At 34.1% G+C, this 22503-nt stretch overlaps 1 protein-coding gene across 3 annotated transcripts; it reads left to right on the forward strand.

The window, feature by feature from the left end:
- The first annotated feature begins 353 nt into the window (after positions 1-353).
- On the forward strand, positions 354-19392 carry NIAP (Major facilitator superfamily protein). 3 transcript variants are annotated; one of them, XM_028270010.2, is made up of 7 exons: positions 439-709; positions 2274-2345; positions 2440-2566; positions 12313-12550; positions 13443-13971; positions 14097-14299; positions 18919-19392. In XM_028270010.2, exons 3-7 carry the CDS (start codon positions 2514-2516, stop codon positions 19147-19149), a joined length of 1254 nt encoding a protein of 417 aa, XP_028125811.2. In that variant the 5' UTR covers positions 439-709; positions 2274-2345; positions 2440-2513; the 3' UTR covers positions 19150-19392. The 3 variants fall into 3 exon arrangements, with proteins under 3 accessions (XP_028125798.2, XP_028125811.2, XP_028125821.2); XM_028269997.2 differs by having other exon boundaries at positions 354-709; positions 2274-2566; XM_028270020.2 differs by lacking the exon at positions 2274-2345 and having other exon boundaries at positions 553-709.
- Positions 19393-22503: the final 3111 nt, after the last annotated feature.

Below are 22503 nucleotides of genomic sequence, written 5' to 3' on the forward strand. Positions count from 1 at the left end.
CTTTCGTAAAATATTTAATAAAGATATTGATAAAACAAAATAAATTTTTACTCTAATAAGATAAAATATCACATCCAACTCATAATTATTACATTTTTTCTTTTATAAAAAAGTTATTTTCAAACCAAGTTTTTTAGCCCTAGGTTAAAATAGGCAAAAAAGTCAAAAAATTAAAAAACTAACCCACTTTCTAAACGAAGCCTTTGTAGGTATTTGACGTGCATTAAAAAAATATACTTTATTTTATTTTATATATATACACTTATTGAGTTATATCGATCAATATTTTCTCTCTATTTTTTCTATTTATTTTCTTTATTTTTTACATATTATTCTATAAAAAATTAAAAAATATGCTAAACCACCGGCGACATTTTTCAAAATGTTAATGGAGAATACGTGTTGTGTGTTAATGGCATTGAAAAAAAATAAAAAAATGATTTCTCTCAAATTTGTTCCTTCTCTTTTGGAAAGAAATGTCAAGGGAAGCTACATGTAGGTTTGGTATACAACACAATATTATATATATATATATATATATATATTTTAATAGATCTGAAAAAGCCTGGTTGGTTTGTTGGCGGTAGTACATGTATGGCGTCTTGGAGATGAACGATCGGAGGACGTTGGTGGTGGCGAAACTTGAGCGAAATCGACAGTCTGCTATAAACCTCTGACGACGTGGCTACACTCTGCTATATCAATCGCTGTAAGTAACTCAACTCAAACTCAACTGTTACCCTTGTTTGACTGACTCCAAAACAAAGCACGCAGATCTCGCACCCGGACTCTATTCTGCCCTAATCCGCCGAGTCAAATGCAACGCATTCATTAACATTCATCAACCAATTAGGGTCTAGAAAATGGGTCTAGTGGGCTTGTGTATCATTTTCCTTCAAAATTTGATATCATATCATATCATTATGCCTCCTTTGTAGCCTCAATGTCGCTCGCTGGTCAAAATTTGATGCAAACTCGACTTCTTCCCATCTCCTCCTTTTGGCTATAATAAAGCAACTTGTCAGTCACCTTTTTGGACAATAAGGGCATGTTTGTTTGGATGGACGTGAGTTTGGGATTGGATTAATAGTCTAATAAAATAATTAATCTGATATTTGGTTAAACAATTGAAGTACGGACTAACAGTCCATCCGGATATGGTATCTTACATATAATGGACTATTCAATTTCACAGAGGGGCTGAGATATAAATTGGAGGATTAAGTCAAAGTCTGGACTATTAGTCCTACTTATAATCCTAACTCAGTCCAAACATATACAATCCAAATGATTTGTAGTCCTAGAACTATTAGTCATGAGAATGCTAATCTAACCTCATCTAGTCTGTCCAAACAAACATGGCCTGAAGGTATTAATTAGTACAACCCAACCAACCATAAAAATATAGCGTTGTCTTTTGATCTATTAAATTTTACAGCTCTTCAACTTGTATGTATTGTCATGTCTAACTGAACTAAACTAAATGAAGGTTATGTTGGGTTTTAATGGGAGGCCATGTCCATATGATTGTCTTTCATCATCTAATTTTCGTGTTTACTTTTTGATTGGAAGGACATAATGAAATGGAATGTCGTATAGGGTGTGCTTTGACCATTTTCCTTATTTACTAGGTCGAATAGGGAAGGAATCCCAACGTGAGATGAGATGTACTTTGGTTCCTTGTTATTATTATTTATCAAAAAAAGTTAAAAGAAAAAAATGAAAAAAAGACAGTGAGCTATAACGCACTTTTGGAGGTTGCTACAAGAAGAAAGGCCTATGGAGACTTGTAAAAATTTCAGTGGAAATAGAACTGAAGTCAGTATCTGTACAAATCTCCAAGCATAAATCATATATGCAAACTTGTATTTGATTCGGTGAGCATATGTGTAGTGTGAGGCTGGTCTGTTTAGGGAGAGGAAAATAAATGTAAATCTACACCAATCAAATTCTAGAAATCTACCAAAATAATACAACTTTGGCAAGCGGAGTCAAATTAGAGACTTTGTTGTCGTATTGGTTATGCATTATTTCCAAAAATTTAGCAATGAAAAATCTTGGGAAGGATTGGAGATAGCATTACTCTTCATCAGGATACTAAACATTTATTGTTTTTCTTCTTGTAATGATCACCCATATGCTAGGAAATCATAGTTTTCTTGAGGCGTTTATTAGGAAGTTTTTGATATGAAGTGATTCTTAATACAATCATGCTATGAAGAAATGTTCAAAGTGCACCAAGAGGCATAATACTATGTTTTCTTGTTCTGTAGATGGGAGGTGAGAACCAAACAGATACTGTCGATGAGAACCAAACATACACTGTTGATGAAGCAATTCTGGCTGTGGGTTTTGGAAATTTCCAAGTTCTTGTCCTATTATATGCTGGGATGGGTTGGGTCTCAGAAGCTATGGAAATGATGCTTCTCTCTTTTGTAGGACCAGCAGTTCAGTCTACATGGGGTCTTTCATCTCATGAAGAGAGCCTAATCACTAGTGTGGTTTTTGCTGGTATGCTGGTTGGTGCATATTCATGGGGCTTTGTTTCAGATAAATATGGACGAAGGTGGGATGATTTCTTGCTTCCTTACTATATCTAATTGTCTTTCTTTTTATCCAGCTTCCTTGTATAGGTTGATTGAGTATTTAATAAGAGGCTTGCTGATTTTATAATATATATTATCTGCTACAATATGTGTGAACTACTTGATGATTTCGTGTGGGATGATTTCTTGTTTCCTTACTATATCTAATTGTTTTTCTTTTTGTCCAGCTTCCTTGTATAGGTTGTTGATTGAGTATTTAATAAGAGGCTTGCTGATTTTATAATATATATTATCTGCTACAATATGTGTGAACTTCTTGATGAGTTGCCATGTTCTTGTCAAATTCAATTGTGGGATTATTTTTTGTGCATAATACTTTTCTTTACCTAGAAGCATGGGGGTGCCTTCATCAAGCGTATTCATATACTTCCTGCACTTTCTCCTTTTATGATATACCATGATAAAAATTGATTGAAACCATCAAATTTCTTGTGAAAAGGTTATTTCATTATTGGTACCTAAAAATGATTCTATAGGAATTGTTTCACGCTTGCTATTCAAGGATGTGTAATGCCTTTCAAGCATTGTTTCAAAGAACAATGATGTGGTGCCCTTGATCCAAGAGCCAAAAATCTTGAGCCTTGGAGCCTAGATGGATGAAGTGAGGTGAAGGTTGCAAGTCCATATACCTGTGACCTGTCCCACTTGTTGAAGATAATATTATATTGTTAAAGTTATCAAAATATATGGAAGATACTATAATATATAGAGATCTCATAATTTGTGCATATCTTGATTTTTTGTGTCTTTGATTTATTTAAATCTCTTAATTGAAGGGATTTAATTGTATCTCACATTCTATGTATATGGTGTATTATGTAAATAAGAGGATTAAGTTGAGTGAATGAAAGATGTAAGCCATAAAGTTTTTTGTGTGTGGATGTAGGCCAATATTGGCTGAACCATGTTAAACCTTTGTGGTTTTTTTTTAAAATTTTTCTGCCTCTATTTTTCTCCATATTTGTTTGGCATCCTCTAAATAACTCTAAATAAGTACACTAGGTCACTTCACCTCTCTACTTTTCTACACATCTTTTTATAAAAAATAAAAAAGTGCGCTTATTTAGATTATTGCAAAATTCAACTTTGCTTGATGAAGTGTCTTATAAGTGTGAGCTTTGAACCTTTATTGTATGAGATGATTTAAAGCGGTCAGGGCCTAGCCCAAAACAGACAATACTGTACAATACGGGTTCAGGGCATTACAAATGGTATCATAGTTGGTGCCAACTGGAAATGTGGGGTGGGTCCCACATTAGGATGAGTTAGGACATGTTCCATATTGTGACAGTGCTCAGGTGGGTTCCACAGGGGACAAACTTGAGGAGCTTGATGTACTTGAGTAGGTCCTACATTGGGACGTGTGGCCTTTTAGGGGGGTTGATTGTGGTGACCCTAATCTAAGAGCCAAGGCAATCGAGGCTTGGGGCCAAGATGGATGAGGTGAGGTGAGGTGAGGTGAGGTGAAGGTTGCAGGTACATGTACCTATCCCACATTACTTTGTAATTTTGAGCTTTGAACCTTCATTGTATGATGCGCTTTAAAACCCGAAGTGTCTAGTGCAAGCCCAAAGTGAACAATATTGTACAGTGTGGATCTAGGGAATTGCAAGTGATCTCTTGAAGCTTGTATAGCATCTTGAGATTGGTTTGATGAATGTGAAACTATGATTACTTTTAGTTTATGTGTTTGAAATTTTTGTATAATTTCATGTGGTAAATTCTAAATAATTGTGGGAGTATATATTCGTTTGGTTTATTCCCCTTTGTAGTCATAGAATTGGATCTCTATGAGCTTGTGTCTCAGTGTGTGTAATCCTTTTTACTTGCTAAATTGTTCTGGTTGGTTGATTTGGATGTCATCATATTCTTTTAGGGAAAGGACACTACTTCATGTACTCATTTGTTTAACACATGTCTAGACATACTTAACCATTTGTATAGTTGTGTTAAGTTGTGAAGAAGAACAAATGCAATTTACGTCGAATATTTAGTGTCTATTAAATAAAACCAACTACGATGTTTGCTATGGGCGCCCCTTCGAACTCTTGAATATTTGTTGGTCTCAATTCTCAGACTTGCATACTTGCCTGCAAACTAGGCAAGACTTTATTGAAATTAAAGTAATAAATTTTCTTTATTACCATATTAAATAGTCGTATAATTAAATTTTGGAACAATTCAAATTCTCTGTGCAAATTGAAAAAGAAAATAGGCCATTGCACGTGTAGCATGAGTGCTACTCAGTTGAGCTTTAAAATCTGGATATGTCGAGTGGTCGAGGGTTCAACTCTATTGCCTCTATTGTGAGATATCATGTTCTTAAAAATATATTAGAAAGAAAAGAAAAGAAAAATGGTGGCTAATCATTAACCTCAAAGTTGGTACAGGAAAGTTGCACTTTAGACATTATTTTACTAGATTGTAGAACTCCAAGTAAGGGCTATTTAAATTTCGTGGTATTTCTCATAGCCATATCCAATCACATAGGTGAATCAACAATGGTAAGTTATTGCTATAGAGTTCAGACCTATCAATACTGGTTTCTTGGAGTTCTTGATATAGTAGGTATATTGATCATGTAAGATATTGGTTTCTTGGAGTTCTTGATATAATTGGTATATTGATCATATAAGATATTTGAGTGGAGTTTTTGTTCTTTGTTGTACTTCATAAATATTTCTCTTGTCAAACAAATCAAAATTGTTGTAATATGGTTCTAGGGAGGAACCATATTCATGTCAAGCATTGACACTTCTTAGAGACTTCTAGAAACATATCCGATACTTCTCACACACTTTCGTATGTGAAATAAATGAATCTCTTAACAAGAGAGATGTACGACATTGTTGGGCATGAGCCCCATTGAGTTTTAAAACATTATGAACAGGACATCATATTTATGATGACTAACACAAAGTAGAGTATGCAATTGTCAATTCTAATATAGGAAAAGACATAGTGATAAATACAAAAAATGTAGCGAGAAAGTGAACAAGAGTAGTATGCGTTATTTGCAAAGTTCCATGTCTCACATTTTGTAATTATGAATACAAGTATTTGGATAATTAATTAATTTATATGTCATTTTATATAATATATACATAAAAAATATATAAACATGTTAATATGTAATGTGTCGTCGTAACCCCGAGGGATTGGCTGAGCGGTAAAGACTTGGGGATAAAATCTAAGGTTTCGAGTTTGAGTCACCCTAAGGGGCCATTGGAGGTTTAGCCGGTCATTAACTTTGGGGCCTTGGGATTAGTCACGGTGCGCGCAAGCTGGTTCGGACACCCAACTATCAAAAAAAAAAAAAAAAAAAAAAAAAAGAAAAAGTAATGTGTCCACACTGTATTCTTGTCCTATTTTTTAAGATTTGTTGTGTTAGTGTGTTCACGTTGTGTCATAGCCATGTTACTGTGTCCGTGTCTATGCTACTTAGGATGAAAGGTTGTAGACTTTGTGGATCTGAAGAGTTAAAATTAAGTTACTTTTGCAGTGAAGTTGCTGGAATTCTATTCAATTACTTCAAGTGTGTCCATGTCGTGTTGTATCCATGCTATGCTTCTTAGAATGAAAGGTTGTAGACTTTGTGGATCTGAAGAGTTAGAATTAAGTTACTTTTGCAGTGTGAAGTTGCTGGAATTCTATTCAGTTACTTCAAGTGTGTCCATGTCGTGTTGTACCCATGCTATGCTTCTTAGAATGAAAGGTTGTAGACTTTGTGAATCTGAAGAGTTAGAATTAAGTTACTTTTGTAGTGTGGAGTAGCTGGAATTTTAGAAATTTGGTTACTGGAATTTTTAAATAGAATTTGATTATGAGTTTGTAGTGTTAAAACTAAAATGTGTAAGCATAGGGTTGGTTGTGTTAGGATTGTGGATTGAGTTTTGAAATGTAAATTTAAAGAATTTTGATTGTAGAGAAGCAGAGAGGAGAAGAAGATGAATAAGAAGAAAAAGAATATTAAGGCCCTGTTTGGTATCATGTTCAATGTTTTTTTCTTCTTGTTTTCAGAAACAAAAACAATAATATTTGGTTGGCAAGTGAGTGAACCCGGCATTGTCCTCGTTGAATTTATCTTTTCAATTGTCTGGCAGTAGCTTGATGCCTCCTTAGACGATGAAGGGTTGCTGGAGCGGACCCCAGAACAAAAATCTAAATGGTTTAATTAACCTCAAGATATGGAAGTAGATGGTGATGATAATTAGACGAGGAAAGGACTGAACATCAAGAGAGATTGCAGAATCTAAATACTGTGATGTCAATAGAGTTGATTGGGCAATTTCTACAAAATAAAGTAACTTCCAGGATTCTGTATTTGGCATGCCAAAACATGTCAGAACTTCCTTCCTTTAACAAATGCTTTTCAAGCTTCATGAATTCTACTTGTAATTGAGTCAAAGTGAAGAAAACTGAATAACGCTGATTTATCTCATATTTGTTAGTCCACTTTAGAAACAGAACAATTTTTTATGCTTGGGAAAGCTTGAGCCCAATTCCTTGGCAGTTGTACATTCATGGATTGATAAAACCATTCATTATTTTGTTGAAAGATCCATCTCTTCCCTCAATAAATTATAGGGCAAATTACACTTTACCCCCCTTAACTTAACTATGGACCAGTATCACTTTACCCTCCTCAACTAAAACTTGGTACATTCTGTTAATAGTCTATTATGTAAAGAGGACAAAAAAGTTGCATGTGAGCTGTACACGCCAATCTTATGACCAAAATGCTCATTCAATAGTTGATTTATTTACATATATCATATATCAGTTTTCGAAATAAGCATTTTGGTCATAAAATTGACATGTAAAATCACGTCACTTTTGGGTTCATCAAAGTATTGTCTTCTATTTGGAAATCGGTACATGAATCCAGACTTGCCATTCCATTCCATTCCATTTTGTTCAATATCTGAACCTGTATCGTTGTCTCTCACTTTTAGTGACGATGATTTTACTCATTAGTTGCCACTTCAACAGGCCCACTTATTGGGAAGGTTTTGTCCAGCGAATACAGTTGCTTGTAGCGAATTCATCAGCATTGGGGAAATTCAGAAGTTACAACTCCGGAGGTTCTTCTCAAGCTAACATTAGATACTTGCACAAGCTAGCCTAGGATACTGTTGAATATAGAAATTAGAGTATATAGAATCTTTTTATTTTTAGTATTATGTATATAATCTGTGATTGCGTCGATCACTGATTTAGTATTGTTTCTTTATTTATATCGTTTCCTAAATTGTATCATGAATCTATTATATATATTTGGCCTCTACCTCATTCATAAGATACGCCCAATAATTCTTTTCATTCTTTTTGGTATCAGAGTTAGGTTAAGTGCCTAGTAATTTTGCTTTATCGGCGGGCGGCAACCCAACCTTGCCTTGGCTGCTCGCCGGACCTCAACCCATTCCGCTGCCATATTTTTTTTTCAGTTTTCAGTATCGCTTCGTGGTTATCTCTTCCTCTGTTCGCCGGTTAGTTCCTATAACAGTCCAGCATAACCCCGTAACCTGTCCTGACGACATTGATTCTAGTCAGTTCGTATAACGGTTCAGCATGACCTTAAACTGTTCCGAAATTAGTTCCGACCTGTTTCTACAACGGTCCGGCATGTCCCCTTTAAACTATCCCGACATTGATTTCGGTTAGTCTCTACAACGGTCCGACATGACCCCTTAAACTGTTATGACATTGATTCCGATTAGTTCCTTCAACGGTCTAGCTTGGCCATAAACTATCTCTCGACATTAGCTCTGGCCTCTGATGCTGACTAGGGTCTTGTTGACTGCCGATCAGGGTGTTTCCTGGCCATAGATGCTTCGGCAGCTCTTCTAGGGCAGTTCAGTCCTTGTTTTTTTTCCCTTTCTAGGGTGTGATGCTGATGTATTAAGCACTTTTTGGCTTTTTTTATTTAGTGGACTACTAGATTTGTTTGGTAATATTTATTTGAACTAGCCGTTGAGTTTTTTTCAGCTTTTTCTAGTCATCCATTGGCAAGCTACGATTATTGAATATCTTCACAACAGCTTGAGGGGGAGTGTTGAATATAGAAATTAGAGTACATAGGATCTTTTTATTTTTAGTATTATGTATATAATCTATGATTGCGTCAATCACTGATTTAGTATTGTTTCCTTATTTATATCGTTTCCTAAATTGTATCATGAATCTATTATATATACATGCCTTCTACCTCATTCATTAGATAAGCTAAATAATTCTTTTCATTCTTTTGATACCTCCATTATAGAAGTGCCTTTTTAGTTGGAGTTTAAAGCAACAAACCAATAAGTCTCGATTTTTTTTTTTTTTTTGGGTTTAATATGATATAGAGTTTCATTCAAAATGTGTGATAATGAAACCTATGAAAATTGACCCGTTTTAACCATTGGATCATTGACAATCATAATTGATAAAAATTAATGGGCCCATTATTACTTTTGCCATGCCAGTGTTGGTGGGGTGAATTACACTAGCTCAACCATTGATTCTTTTCAAATTAAGAGAATTTTTCATAACTTAATAAAAACTAATACATGAACATGAATGAAACTTTTACACCCCCCAAAATAACATTGAATATTTGAAAAAGTCAACAAAATATACCATTGAATGCCGTTATCAATTGAGGTCTAAACTGTGGCATTATAATAATCAAAGCTATCTAGTTCATTGTCTATCCTTTGTTTTGTATTAAATGGAAAGTCTAGTTTGTCTTACCAACAAGTATCTAGAATTTAAAATATATTAATTAAATTTATTCGTAATGTATGTCAAATTATATAAAATTTAAAATTTAAATCAATTGCATATAGATACATAAAGTATGTCTCATTGGCCATTACAAGTTTGCAAGCTCTTGAAGTTGTGTTAATGAATATATTGATAACATGATATATATATATATATATGCAGAGTGTGCTATACAATGGTGTCATTAAATTTTTTAGGGCTGATAAATTGTGTGCATGATTAGTAAGCATTTTTTAGTCTCCGATAACAAAAAACCGAAAATGGAACAAAAAAAAGAAGTCAAGCATGCCCATATGAATCTTATCTAGATTCCCACTAAAAAAGAATCTCATCTTGATTTCCTTAGGCATCTCCTATTAATCTCATAAAAGCTTCTTATGTTGCTTTCAGAATTAGGGGTGACAATAGGTTGGATGCATAATAGGGGCCCATTTTCCCAACTTTGTCCCATCAAAGGGGACCCACACCATTGCTTTGTATCCTGGATTTATTTTGAGTTATCCCACTGATACATGCTATAAGAAGCTGAAGAAAAGTAAATTTAAAGATATGGCAATATTTGGAAATTGGTATGATTTCATTGTGCGACCTATAGAGGAACTATGCATACTCAACTTGTTAGTCTTAGTGGAGTCCTATTATGTTTGTTTTTCATCAAATATGCTGCTGTTTAGTTTGTAATAAGTTTCTTATAAGTTTTAGATATACTTAGTTTTCGAATTGGAAATCCAATTCCTATCAGGTTATGAATACTTTTAAAAGTCTATAAAAGCTATGGGATTACTTTTAATTTTAATATAAAATAGTTGTTGAGAGAATTACTTTCAACAAATATGCATCTTTTGAGATTGTGTGATGCAAATGTTTATAATTTGCTTCTTCTTTTTCTTATATTTTTCCAACTTAAAGCCTTTAAAATCCTGTAACCAGATTTAAATCATCCTATTTGAAAACCAATTTTGTTGCCCATCACAATTGCTCAACCTTGGTGCCTAAAAGGACACCTAAACCCTTCACGGATATTGTTCATAGAATTTTCATTCTCAAACCCTTGCCCTTTTTGTTGCACCACTTGAAACCATAGAATCACCATATTTTATCGGTCATCTATTGAACCAAAATTTGATCATGCAAAAATATAACCTCGCAACGACATAAATTGTAGTAAGACAGTAGCTAACGTAAGGGTGTCGAACCTCAGAGACTGGTACTAAATTGCTACAAATCTAAAATTTTCTTCTTCAATTAATTTGAAATGAAAGGTAAAAATTAATTAAAGTCAAAATTTAAATTTGTAATTCAATATGGAAAAATTTAGGGTTTTGAATCCACCACTAATCTCCCAACAAGGTTATTGTATCAATTTTGGGATTTACTTAATTTATATGATAGTGACTCAAGGTTACTACAAGCTCCAATGGTGTCTTCAAGAGGATTCATGAATTTAACAATCAAACATAACTCATACTTGATTAGAACGAAATGTCTATACTAAACTAGGGTTGCAAGACATTTCATCTTTTCTAGGCACAAGTTAAAGATTACCATTGCGTAACCATTAAATTTAAAAGAATATAAATCAAAACAATACTAGATTGAACATCAAAATCGATAATATTTATAATCCTCAAGGTTATACAGTCACTGTACTAACTAATGAATCCCAAAATAGTACAACAAAGCAAAGAAACTTCACTATGGTTTCATCTACATTCTAATGCTCTATTTGGTTCATTGGAATGAAATAGAATGGTGATTCCTTAGGCTTTTCCTATGGAACGACCATTATCTTAAAATGGTGTAAAATGATTCCATTTGTAATGAATTTGTCATTATTTTTTTACTCTAACTAAACATGGGAATGAATATTTTGATGGAATGATCATTCCATTCCAGTGAACCAAATACTACCTAAGGGAAAAGTTCAGTTTCCATGGAGGGGGAGAACGCCACAGATGTGGAGAAATTTGTCCTTTGAACTTTCACCTTCCTCTGGCCTCTTGTGCCTTCTTTCAATAAGTGAAGAACCCCTTTCTATGAGTTTTAGTTGTCCTTGTATAATCCAATATGAATTAGGGTTCAATATGGAGTGTTCCCGTCCAAAATCCTAAAAAGACATGGATTTTTTCGCGTCACTACCTCATGGGTGGCCTGGTATAGAATTCAAATCTCAAAACTTTTTATATTGGCGGCCACTTCCCGGGCAATGAGGTTGGGTGCCTGGTTGGCTCAGGGCAGATGTCGTGCTCTTTTCTTCTTTGTTCTCCCCTTGCATTTCCTATTGCCTTAACATTTCAACCTTATACGAAGTACGTGCAAAGGTCCAAGAAACCTTGAAATAATTGAATCAAGTAATGATGATTGAAGGTGTAACAAATGTGTTAGAGGGCCCAAATGTGTACATTTTGGCATTGATCATACATCCTTTTGAAATCAATTAAAATCAGTCTCCAAACCCCATTTTTGGTTCATTCCCACATTTTTCAAATTGCACTACCATGATTAGTGGAAGCTTCTTGGCTCTATTGGTGGCAGTTGTTGTTGTTTGAGTTGACTAAGTATTGCTAGTTTAATCAATAAGCCAATTATATTTTTTCTTACATGGTTTTCTGTAACAAAATGGTCACTTCATACTTCTTATTACTATTTTGGATTTGCTGGTTCCAAATTCTTCTGATTTTTGCTATAGTTTTTCATGCTCTTCAATTTCTTTATGAACCAGAATTGACCTTGGCTTTTTATTTATTTATTTTATTTTATAGAGAAATTACAGTTGTTTCAACTTTTTACCTGTTATTCTTTTTTTTCTTCTTTTAGTAGAATCCATGATTTAAACATATATATATATATATATATATTTAAACTTTTCTTGTGAAGAAAAAAAAGAGAGAAATTCTTCTTTTGACCCTTTTTTTGTCTCGTTTCTCTATCACATCAGGAAAGGATTCCTCATTACAGCAATGGTTACTGCTGGAGCTGGTTTTCTGAGTGCTTTTGCCCCAAATTTCATTTCATTGATAATTTTCCGGTGTTTGGTTGGTATCGGTTTGGGAGGTGGGCCTGTACTCTCATCCTGGTTTTTAGAGTTCATTCCTGCTCCAAACCGAGGCACTTGGATGGTTGTTTTTTCAGCTTTCTGGACTCTTGGAACAATTTTGGAGGCTTCGCTTGCATGGGTATGATCATGTTCTCTATTGGGCAAATGTAGGCTTGTTTTTTTTAGGGGTGAATATAATTTCTTCAACGTATGATCATTAAACCAAGTAGTTAAAAGGAATACATTGTGTTGCTCATTCACAAAATTATTTGGTTGATGTCTATGAGATTTATGGTCCCGGGCATTTGAAATTGATATGCCTTGTTGCTATCCAAACATGTCCTGTAAATTTTACTAAATATTTAATCACATATTCTGCTCTTAATTTTATTTTTATCTTTCTTCTTGTTTTTCAATATTTCTAGTATCCCATGTTATTTGGGTCACATTGGTTGGCTATTAGGCCATGGAATTGATGTAAAACATCTTTGTTATCATAAGCATCCTTAATTAAATAAATGAGGGACTTTCCTTGGGGTATTCAGAATCAAACTGATCTAAGACAATTATATCTTCAAATTTAAGTTATCTGATTGTTTGGTATGATTTAAATCACACAATTGACTATCATCATATATTGGCATAGAGTTGGTTATACTAATTTTTAAGGCAGTCATGGCAAATAATACTAATTTCTAATCTTCTCAGTTAACGGCATGATTGCTCTAGTGAACAAGTTTGGGGGAATGGAAGCTAATTGTCAATTGTTAGTTTGCAGGATTTATTTTTCCATGAATTCAGGGGTTTATTGGGTTCATTTCATGCAAGTGGCATGCTAAGTTAGCAATCTGTTATGACTCTCATTGGAATGCGTGGGATGACCATTGCAGAGAAAATGAGAGGAAATTTTGTATTAAAGTTTAAGATAAATTTAAGATTCAATTTCTATCTTTAGTTATCCAAAAAAAAAAAAAAAAATGAAAAAAGGCTTGTATTGCTAAATCTTCATTATCTTGCTGTCTTCATTGCAGTTTGTCATGCCAACCTTGGGTTGGAGGTGGTTACTTGTCCTCTCTGCTCTTCCTTCATCATTACTTCTTTTGTTCTATGGCATGACCCCTGAATCACCAAGGTATTTATGCATGAAAGGAAGAACAAATGATGCACTAAATATCTTGGAGAAAGCAGCAAGAATGAATCGAACAAAGCTCCCTTCAGGCATTCTTATTTCTGATCACCAAATTGAGCTAGATGAAAAGTGTACTGCTTCAGAAGATACACACTTGCTCCCAACAGCAAAAAAGGAAGATGTATCTCCCAATGATATGGAGTCCAATAAGGGAGGTGCTTCATCACTGTTTATGCTTCTTTCACCAAAATTACTTCGGTCAACCCTGCTCTTATGGGTGGTATTTTTTGGGAATGCATTCTCGTATTATGGCCTCGTTCTGCTTACCACGGAGTTGAATAATGGGCATAATAAATGTACACCGATTGAGTTGCAATCAAAGGAGTCCCATGATGTTAGCTACAGAGATGTTTTCATCACAAGTTTTGCCGGTTTGGCTTTTTATATTTTCAATGTTATTTACTCTATATGATAGTGTTCACATTATTACGTGATTGCATATTTTTTCATCCCTAGAAGAGGTCTGAATCACATTTAACTTTGATTTACTTTCCAGAGTTCCCTGGGCTCCTCATATCAGCTGCCATAGTTGATAAACTTGGTCGTAAGCTCTCGATGTCAGCTATGTTCTTCTTGTGTTGCCTTTTCCTCCTTCCATTGGTGTTTCATCAGGCTCCGGGGTTGACAACTGGTCTTCTGTTTGGAGCTCGCATATGCATTACATCAACCTTCACAATTGTCTATATATATGCTCCAGAGGTAAGTCGTAAAAAATTTTATCATCTCAAAATGATTAAAATCTTCATTATGTCTTGGTGTCTACCTACAATCCAGCCCATGGTCCGGCTTAGCTGCAGCTGGTTATCAGTAAAGTCTCTAAGCCCATAAACTACCCTATCCTTTAGATTCCTTACCACCTTGGCAGTTGGATTTTGTGTCATATCCAACTCACAAGCATGAAATCATGGACTACAGCTAGAGATATGTTATGTAGCTTTTAGCCGCTTCTTATTTATGTTAAAATTAAATTAAATATTTGTGGCATTCTTGTGCCGGACACAGCACAGGCGTGGCACATTTTTTATTTATTTATTTGATCAACCACAAAAGGAAAGTTTATTGATAAAGAAAAAGAAGGTACAAGGGCAGGATAATGAGTCCTCTAACAAGTAACGACAAAGAAAAACCGCAATCAAACATAACGAAAAACAAACTAAGATTTACAAACTGCTCTCCAATCCTGGGACATCAAAAAGAGCGGGACCCCTTTAAATGCAGGAGAAGCATAAGACCAAAATGAAGCCAAATGGCACACCCTATCCCATAATGAATCCAAGTCTGTAACCTTGTCTTAAAAAATTATTGCATTAACACAACACAAAACCACAATGTTTCTGCTTTCTGGTTGCCTCCAATGCCCTAAAAATCAATTAAGAGCATTTGAACGCAATTGCCTGGAGCAACCCAAAATGAGATATCCAGGTGAAATAATCAGTGCCATATAGGTTCAAAGCCATGGGGCAATGCAAGAAAAGATGATTTGCTGATTTCCCGTTTCTCCTACAAATAATGCATTGCTTGAGGACAAAGAGCATGGTTAAGTCTCCTCTTTTGAAAGGCATCATTGGTCAAAATGGCCCCGTGAGCCAATTACCACATAAAAATCTTCATTTTTTATGGCACTACAGCTTTCCAACTCTTCTTGTGGAATGGAAAAGAAGGAATTGTGGGTTTATCAATGATCCTATCAAAGAAGGACTTACATGAAAAGATACCAGAAGAGTGAGCGAGGCAAACCCTTCTATCACGAGTCAAAGGAGACAATGAAAAACCACCAAGCAATGATAACAAGGATACTAACTCAAGTGCTTTCTGATCATTAAGACTTCTAATGAAAATGAAATTCCAGTTAATTGTTGCCAACTTCTATAGTTGGACTGATGAAGATCATGGAAAAAAGAAAAAGAGCAAATTTGAAATTTCACATGAAGCACATTTAGAGTGTCAAGAATTAAAGATTTGGAATAATTTTGAGTCTTCATGTCATTATAGTAGGTTTTAGTAATCAAGGGTATAAGGTAATACTAATAATTGTTGGACATGGGTTGTAGGGGTCACGCATGGGTTTTATTTTGGGTCAATTTATTAAATGGGTTTTATTATGTCTAAAATAATCTTGGTGGTCAAAAGTCCAAGTTTCCTATTTTGATATTGAAGTAGAATTAGAAGTCGTTTAAGTTTCGTACTATGATTGAAGTAGAATTGGAAGTCATAGTTGGTGTAGAATTAGAAGTCGTTAAAATTTTCTATTACTGTTCATGTCACTATTCACAGTGTTCAGAACCGCCACCCGATAGCCCATAAACACTCGTGTTTTCATTCCCAAAACCCTATCCTTTACAAACCTTTAAACTCCTATTTTTTAAATACTTTTTGTAGCCACAAAATCCCACAAAATCCAGCCCTATAAGTCTATTGTTGCTGCTGCCAGTATACTTTAACTCGGGCTCACTATTTGTAGGAAAGTATTCCCTACTTGTCCTACATCAGTTTGGTATTAGAGCTTTAAGATCCTACCTTGTTTGTTATCAATCTTTTGATGAAATTTCTTTCTTTATTACAATGTTGACAAGCATTGAATTAAATTGGAAGTGTGAAGCCTCGTCAACAAATTATAGAGCTACTAAGAAAGATGTTGTGATATTAAAGGAGGATTTTGCAATAATTAAGGAGGATGTTGCAACAATAAAGAGTGATGTGCAAACTATCAAAACAATTTTGAATGGATTGAAACCTTCCATGGAAGGATTGTTGGTTGTTGTTTTACAGAAGACTAATATCCAGTATCAAAAGGTTGATAGTGTAGAAGATTTTGAAGAAACTATAAAAGAGCAAGATGAACATGTTGTTAATATTGAGGATATTGAAGAAATGAAGGCAAAAATTAATTTGCTTACTAAAGAAAGCATGAAAGATCGTCATGATCAAGGTTCTAAAGCTAAGGAAGCCAAAGAAAATAATGGGAATGCAACTGAACTTTTTGCTTTTCACAAGAAAAAGGAAGTTCACATTGAGTTTATTATTCCTAATAAATTCGATGTGGTCAATGGAATGATGACAACATTGAGCTTTTTTATTTTCTCATCATTCATTCAAAACAATCAATTTGAATGGTTGCAAGTGCAAGATTTCATAATCCTTCTATTTCAATATTATAAAACTCAAGGTCAAGTTTTTTCGACTGCAGGGGAGAATGATGAAGATCATGGAAAGAAGAAAAAGTGCAAATTTGGAATTTCACATGAAGCACATTTAGGGCATCAAAAATTAAAGATTTGGAATAATTTTGAGTCTTCATGTCATTATAGTAGGTTTTAGTAATTAAGGGTATAATGGTAATTTCAATAATTGTTGGACATGGGTTGCTGGGTCATCCATGGGTTTTCTTTTGGGTTAAGTTATTAAATGGGTTATTAAATATGGGTTTTATTATGTCTAAAATAATTTTAATAGTCAAAAGTCCAAATTTCTTATTTTGATATTTAAGTAGAATTAATAGTCATTAAAGTTTCCTATTATGATTGAAGTAGAATTGGAAGTTATAGTTGGTCTAGAATATTAGTTAAATATTTTTTGTTTCTAAATTTGAGTAATAGTCCTTATAGAATTAGGAAGGTCTTTAGCCTATAAATGTATGTGTAATCTCAATGATTTAATGTAAGAGTTAATATTATGAGAATTTGAGATTGTATTTGTGTGATTGGCCTATCCCTTGTGAGGGTGAAGCACTTTTTTTTTCTCTCTCTCTTCTCTTCTTTTATCCAGTAAGATTACTGTTCACGTCACCATTCACAGTGTTCAGAACCGCCACCCGATAGCCAATAAACACTCGTATTTTCATTCCCCAAACCCTACCCTTTTACAAACCCTTGAACTCTTATTTTTTAAGTACTTTTGCAGCCACAAAATCTCACAAAATCCAGCCCTATAAGTCTATTGTTGCTGCTGCCAGTATACTTTAACTTGAGCTCACTATTTGTAGGAAAGTAATCCCTACTCGTCCTACATCATGGACACTTACCATCTAGGAGCATGAAACAAGAAATAGAATAGCAATTTGGTTCTTTATTTGGGAGAAAGATTTTCGTTGATGACATAAGGTAAGAACAAAGCTGTAACCATACCCATTCCTTTTAGATGCCATGCAATGATGTTCTTTTTGTTTTTATTACTGTTGACAGCTGTTGGAATTTCCATCCACTGCATCTGTTTCACAGTAATGACAAGTTACCTTAAATCCAAGATACTAATTGAATAGAGAGGAACACACTATTCTTTGATAGCTTAGAAGCTTGTTCCTTGGTAACGCGAGTATTTTAACATTTTTTAGACAGAAAGTTCATTAAAAACGCTTTGTTGGAGATGAAATGCTTGGTATAGAACTAGGGTCTAAATCCCTCTTGATCTTGTTGGATTGAAAGAAACATGAGGGTTGATAAGAGTTGTAGAGAGAGAGAGTGTAAAAAGTAAGTAGAGAGAAAATAGGTTATATATAGTGTAAGGCCAAAAAGTGGGTTTTGAGCCCACAAATTTGACATAAAGTAGCTTTTTATGCGCTGAATTCAAACAGACTGTTTGAGTGACAAAACCTACTCTTGAGCGGTGAATGAAAGAAAGCTCATACGATCTCAGGCTATTTGATGAACAGACAGCTCAAGCGAAGAATTTGAACTTGCAGTAAGTCTCGAAACTCAGAACTAGAAGGGTCAGAAGATTGCTCGAGCGACCAATCTTGTACTCGAGCGAACTGTGCAACACAACCTAGGTGCTCAAACTTCAAACGGACACAATTCTCTTGCCCGAACCCTGTTTTGGGCAATTACAAAATGAATCATCAAACAATGGTCTAAGATCAATTAAAAAGGATCCCAACTCTAATAACAAGAAACATTAATGCATTTTCACAAGTGTTACACTTAGTCTATTCAGTTTACTTATTTTATTAGAGACTAAGTTTTCCTATTTTTAATTGGAGTTTCTTACATTGCCTATATATATGACTTTACGCAATAGTTTTAGGTTAGTTTTGAAAAATGAGAAATTGAGTAGGCTGTAGCGGTTGTGAGATTAGGGTTGTGGCCCTTGTGTTCTTTTTGTCCTTTCTCTTCATGATTTTTTTGCACTTCCCTTTTAGAGCAATTCTCCATATATTTTGGTTTTGAGATAAATTGAATAGTTGAACGGTTTTTCTTAATAGCCATTCTGCATCAGGGTGGTTTAAGGATATGTGTAGATAGATGCTCATTGTCGAACCATTTCTCCACTAAAGGCTAGCAAATTGATTGCTGTACTGTATGTTATTTATTTGTGAACTGCAGATATATCCAACATCAGTGAGAGCAACAGGAGTTGGAGTTGCAAGCTCCGTTGGAAGAATTGGTGGAATGGTATGTCCTCTGGTCGCAGTTAGTTTGGTACATGGATGTCACCAAACTACAGCTGTTGTTCTATTTGAGCTCGTGATCTTTCTTTCTGGGATTTCTGTACTTTTTTTCCCATTTGAAACGAAGGGCCGTGAATTGAGTGATAGTATGTCTGATTGTTCGTAACAAGTTAGCACCATTAGCATAAATTAATTAACCAGTGATTTATTTATATTGCTTCTTGTTGTACCTTTTCCAAACTCTACTCATGGAACCATAGAGCAGCCTCGGCAAAAGGCAGGCTATTTATTTACTTGTGACTTGTTGCATTCATTTGATATGATGCCTATGTAAAAGGATGTACAAGCAACGAACGATTGCTCACATGTGAATTTTTACAATATATAGAAAGATTATACTTGATGGAAATTGAAAATGATAGTAATTGTGCCAACCAGACCTGGTGTCACTGCTGTGCACAATGCACAGCAGTGATTGTTGTGCGGCTCTTGAGATTCACTTCGGATTCTATTTTGATAATCTAAACTGTTTATTTTTAGAAAATATCGAGTAGAACATATCTGTAAAAAATCAAATTGATTGGATATTGATAGCTCTTTCATCAATCAAATTACATTTATACAAAATAAATAAATATATGTATCAAACTAAATACAAATGTGATTTGATGAAGAGGTTATTAATAGGGGAAGCTACATGCAGGTGAGAGTTGGAGAAAAAAATTACAAATACGGAACACGTGTTTGTGATGGAGTGCAAATGAAAGGCTGTGAGGGTGCAAGTGTCACTTGCACTCCTCTCCTCCATGTGTTGATAATATTTTTTTTGAACTCCCACAGGCGTGTAGTTTTTCCTGATTAATATCCAATAAACTTGATTTTTTATAGGTATATTTTTGTCGATTTTTTTTTTTTTTATAAAATGTTGAACAAATTTTTTTATAGGTATATTCTTGTCTTTTTCTTTTCTCTTTTTGATACCTCTTCTGAAGTTTGTTGAAAATATAATAAGATTTAGGAGGTGTTTGATAAAGTTGAAAATTGAATACTGAATTTTCCAAGTTGGAAGTTGTTTAATAAAAATTGAAGTGCTAAACTAAAACAAGTTATTTGATATTGTACAAGGTCAAATTTAAAATTTATTATTTTCAAATTGTATTTATTAATTTTTATATTGTGATGGTGAGTTCGTGGTGGCGGCAGCGGTGGCGGCGGCGTTAGCTATGACACTAATAGTAATGGTGGTGGAGATAGATGAATAGTGGTTGTGGTGATGGTGGAAGGGTAATCTTGGTGTAATGATGGTGGTGGTTGTTGTGGTGGTTATGGCAACAGTGACATTGGTTATGGAGGTGAAAGATTGTAGTGGTGGTTGTAATGACAATAGCGACTGTAGTGGTAGTGTGGTGGCGGTAGTAAAATGATAGTGGTGCTATAACAATGACAATGGTGATGAAGGTCGTGGTGATGGTGGTAATGGTAGTAGTAGTGGTGGCAGTGGCATGATAGTAGTGGTGGTGGTAGTAGTGATAGTGGTAGTGAGTTTATAATAGTGTACATTTACGCTTATATTTAGTATTTATAAATACAGTCAGAATTAAGTAAGTTTCATATGATATCAATTGTGGTTATCAAACAAATTCAGCCAAAATTTTCTTATATTTAAGTGATATGAATTGTGGTTATCAAAAAGATTTAATTGATTATCATTTAGGGTGATTCTATTTATACACCACTAATACTTTTAGTATATACCATTATTTAATACACACATAAAATAATTTTTAGGATTTATAAATATCTTAGTTCACATCTTAACTTTCCATTACTAACCCTATATTAGCACACCACTAACTATTTGAATACATATCATTACACACATCAAAAACTCTTCATTTTCACCGCTATGCACAACAAAAATCCCACAATCTTTAGAACATAGACCATCTTCATCGATCTTGATCTCTATCATTGGTGGAGGTTTCATTCAGCCTCCATCTTTGCTAGTGTTGATCTCCATAGTTGGTGTTGAACTCTTGTCGTGTCTCATCTCGTCGTCTCGGCGTTTCAAATCGTTGGTGAAGTATTTCAATTTCAACATTGCTACATTGAGTGGGTATAGAATTTTGTGAAAATTTTTAATAAATTCATCAAATTAATCATGTTCATGAATACAAAATTGAACAAATTTAATGTGTTCAAAAATTTATATATGAATAACGAATAAAACTGTAATTTATTTTAACCGAATTGACTTAAAATGTTTAATTTTTTATGTATGAACATTTAATATTTGATAATAATTTGAACAAAATTGTTTTGTTCAAATATAAAGAATCGAACATTATACAAAAGTTCAACTCTGATTATCCGAACATGATTAACAAACACATCTTTCCAACATATGAATGAGAAAAATAAAAAACCAAAAAGCCAAGTCATAAACTAATCTTTTAATATTCAAATCAACGTTTTCAATGTTTATATCGAAACCAACCATCTCAATGTCATTCATAGTGTGCAAATCTTCAAAAATAATTAATTTCAATGTTCTTAAATCCTAAATCTTCATAGGCAATAGTGTTTTGAGTTTGAAAAATAAGTATAATGGAGAAGATAATGAAGTGAGTTAATTAATAATGAATGATATCACGAGTATATGTTAATGACAAAGATGACGAAGAAATACAATATTTATATGTTAAAACCCGAAACCCTATAGGGATGATAGTGTGTGAAGAGTATTTTGTATTTTTAAATGTGAAATTTTTAAATAGTTAGAATACACCTTGTGTTGAACTTAATGATCATTTTATTGAAAGATATTATTGAAATATAAGTTTAATCAGTTAATGGTGTGTATTGAGAATATCAGTAGTGTGTAAATAGAATCACCTTACCATTTAATGCATTTAGTTTTAAGTGCTAAATCTTATCAAACACTTACTTAGTTTTGGCATAATTACAATAACTTCCCTTGAATTTTAAATTTACAAGATAATTTAACTCAAGATATTTTTTTTTTTTTCGGTGTGTGGATATAGAATGAAAGAAAACCATAATATTGGCCATAACACTTCATTACATGTTCACCCAAAAAACACTTGATTACATGGCGGGTTGGATGACATCTCTTCCTACTTTACAAGCAGAAATACAAACAAAAGACTTACAAGCACATCTCATATCATTAACTATTGTTGCAATACTCCAGTCTATATCAATCGCCTGTCGTTGAAGTATCTGGACCAAAACTTGACAGTCGGTCTTGACTATCACATGTTGCAAATCGTTCCCCGCTGCCCACCGAATCGTCTCGAAACAGGCCATCACCTTCGCCATCAAGGAAGAAAGTAATGGCATAGCTACTGCCCTTCGATCAACCACCTGATTATCGGCATCAAAACAAATCCATGCAACCCCTGAATATTGATCTTTCTCTTTCCACACACTGATCTGAGTTGAAATGTTACACTTTGAGGCTCCTTATCTTACGTTTTTAGTCTTTTAGCTTATGATA

Source organism: Camellia sinensis, chromosome 4, assembly GCF_055761805.1.
Source record: "Camellia sinensis isolate YWXY chromosome 4, ASM5576180v1, whole genome shotgun sequence".
Classification (NCBI taxonomy): Eukaryota; Viridiplantae; Streptophyta; class Magnoliopsida; order Ericales; family Theaceae; genus Camellia; species Camellia sinensis.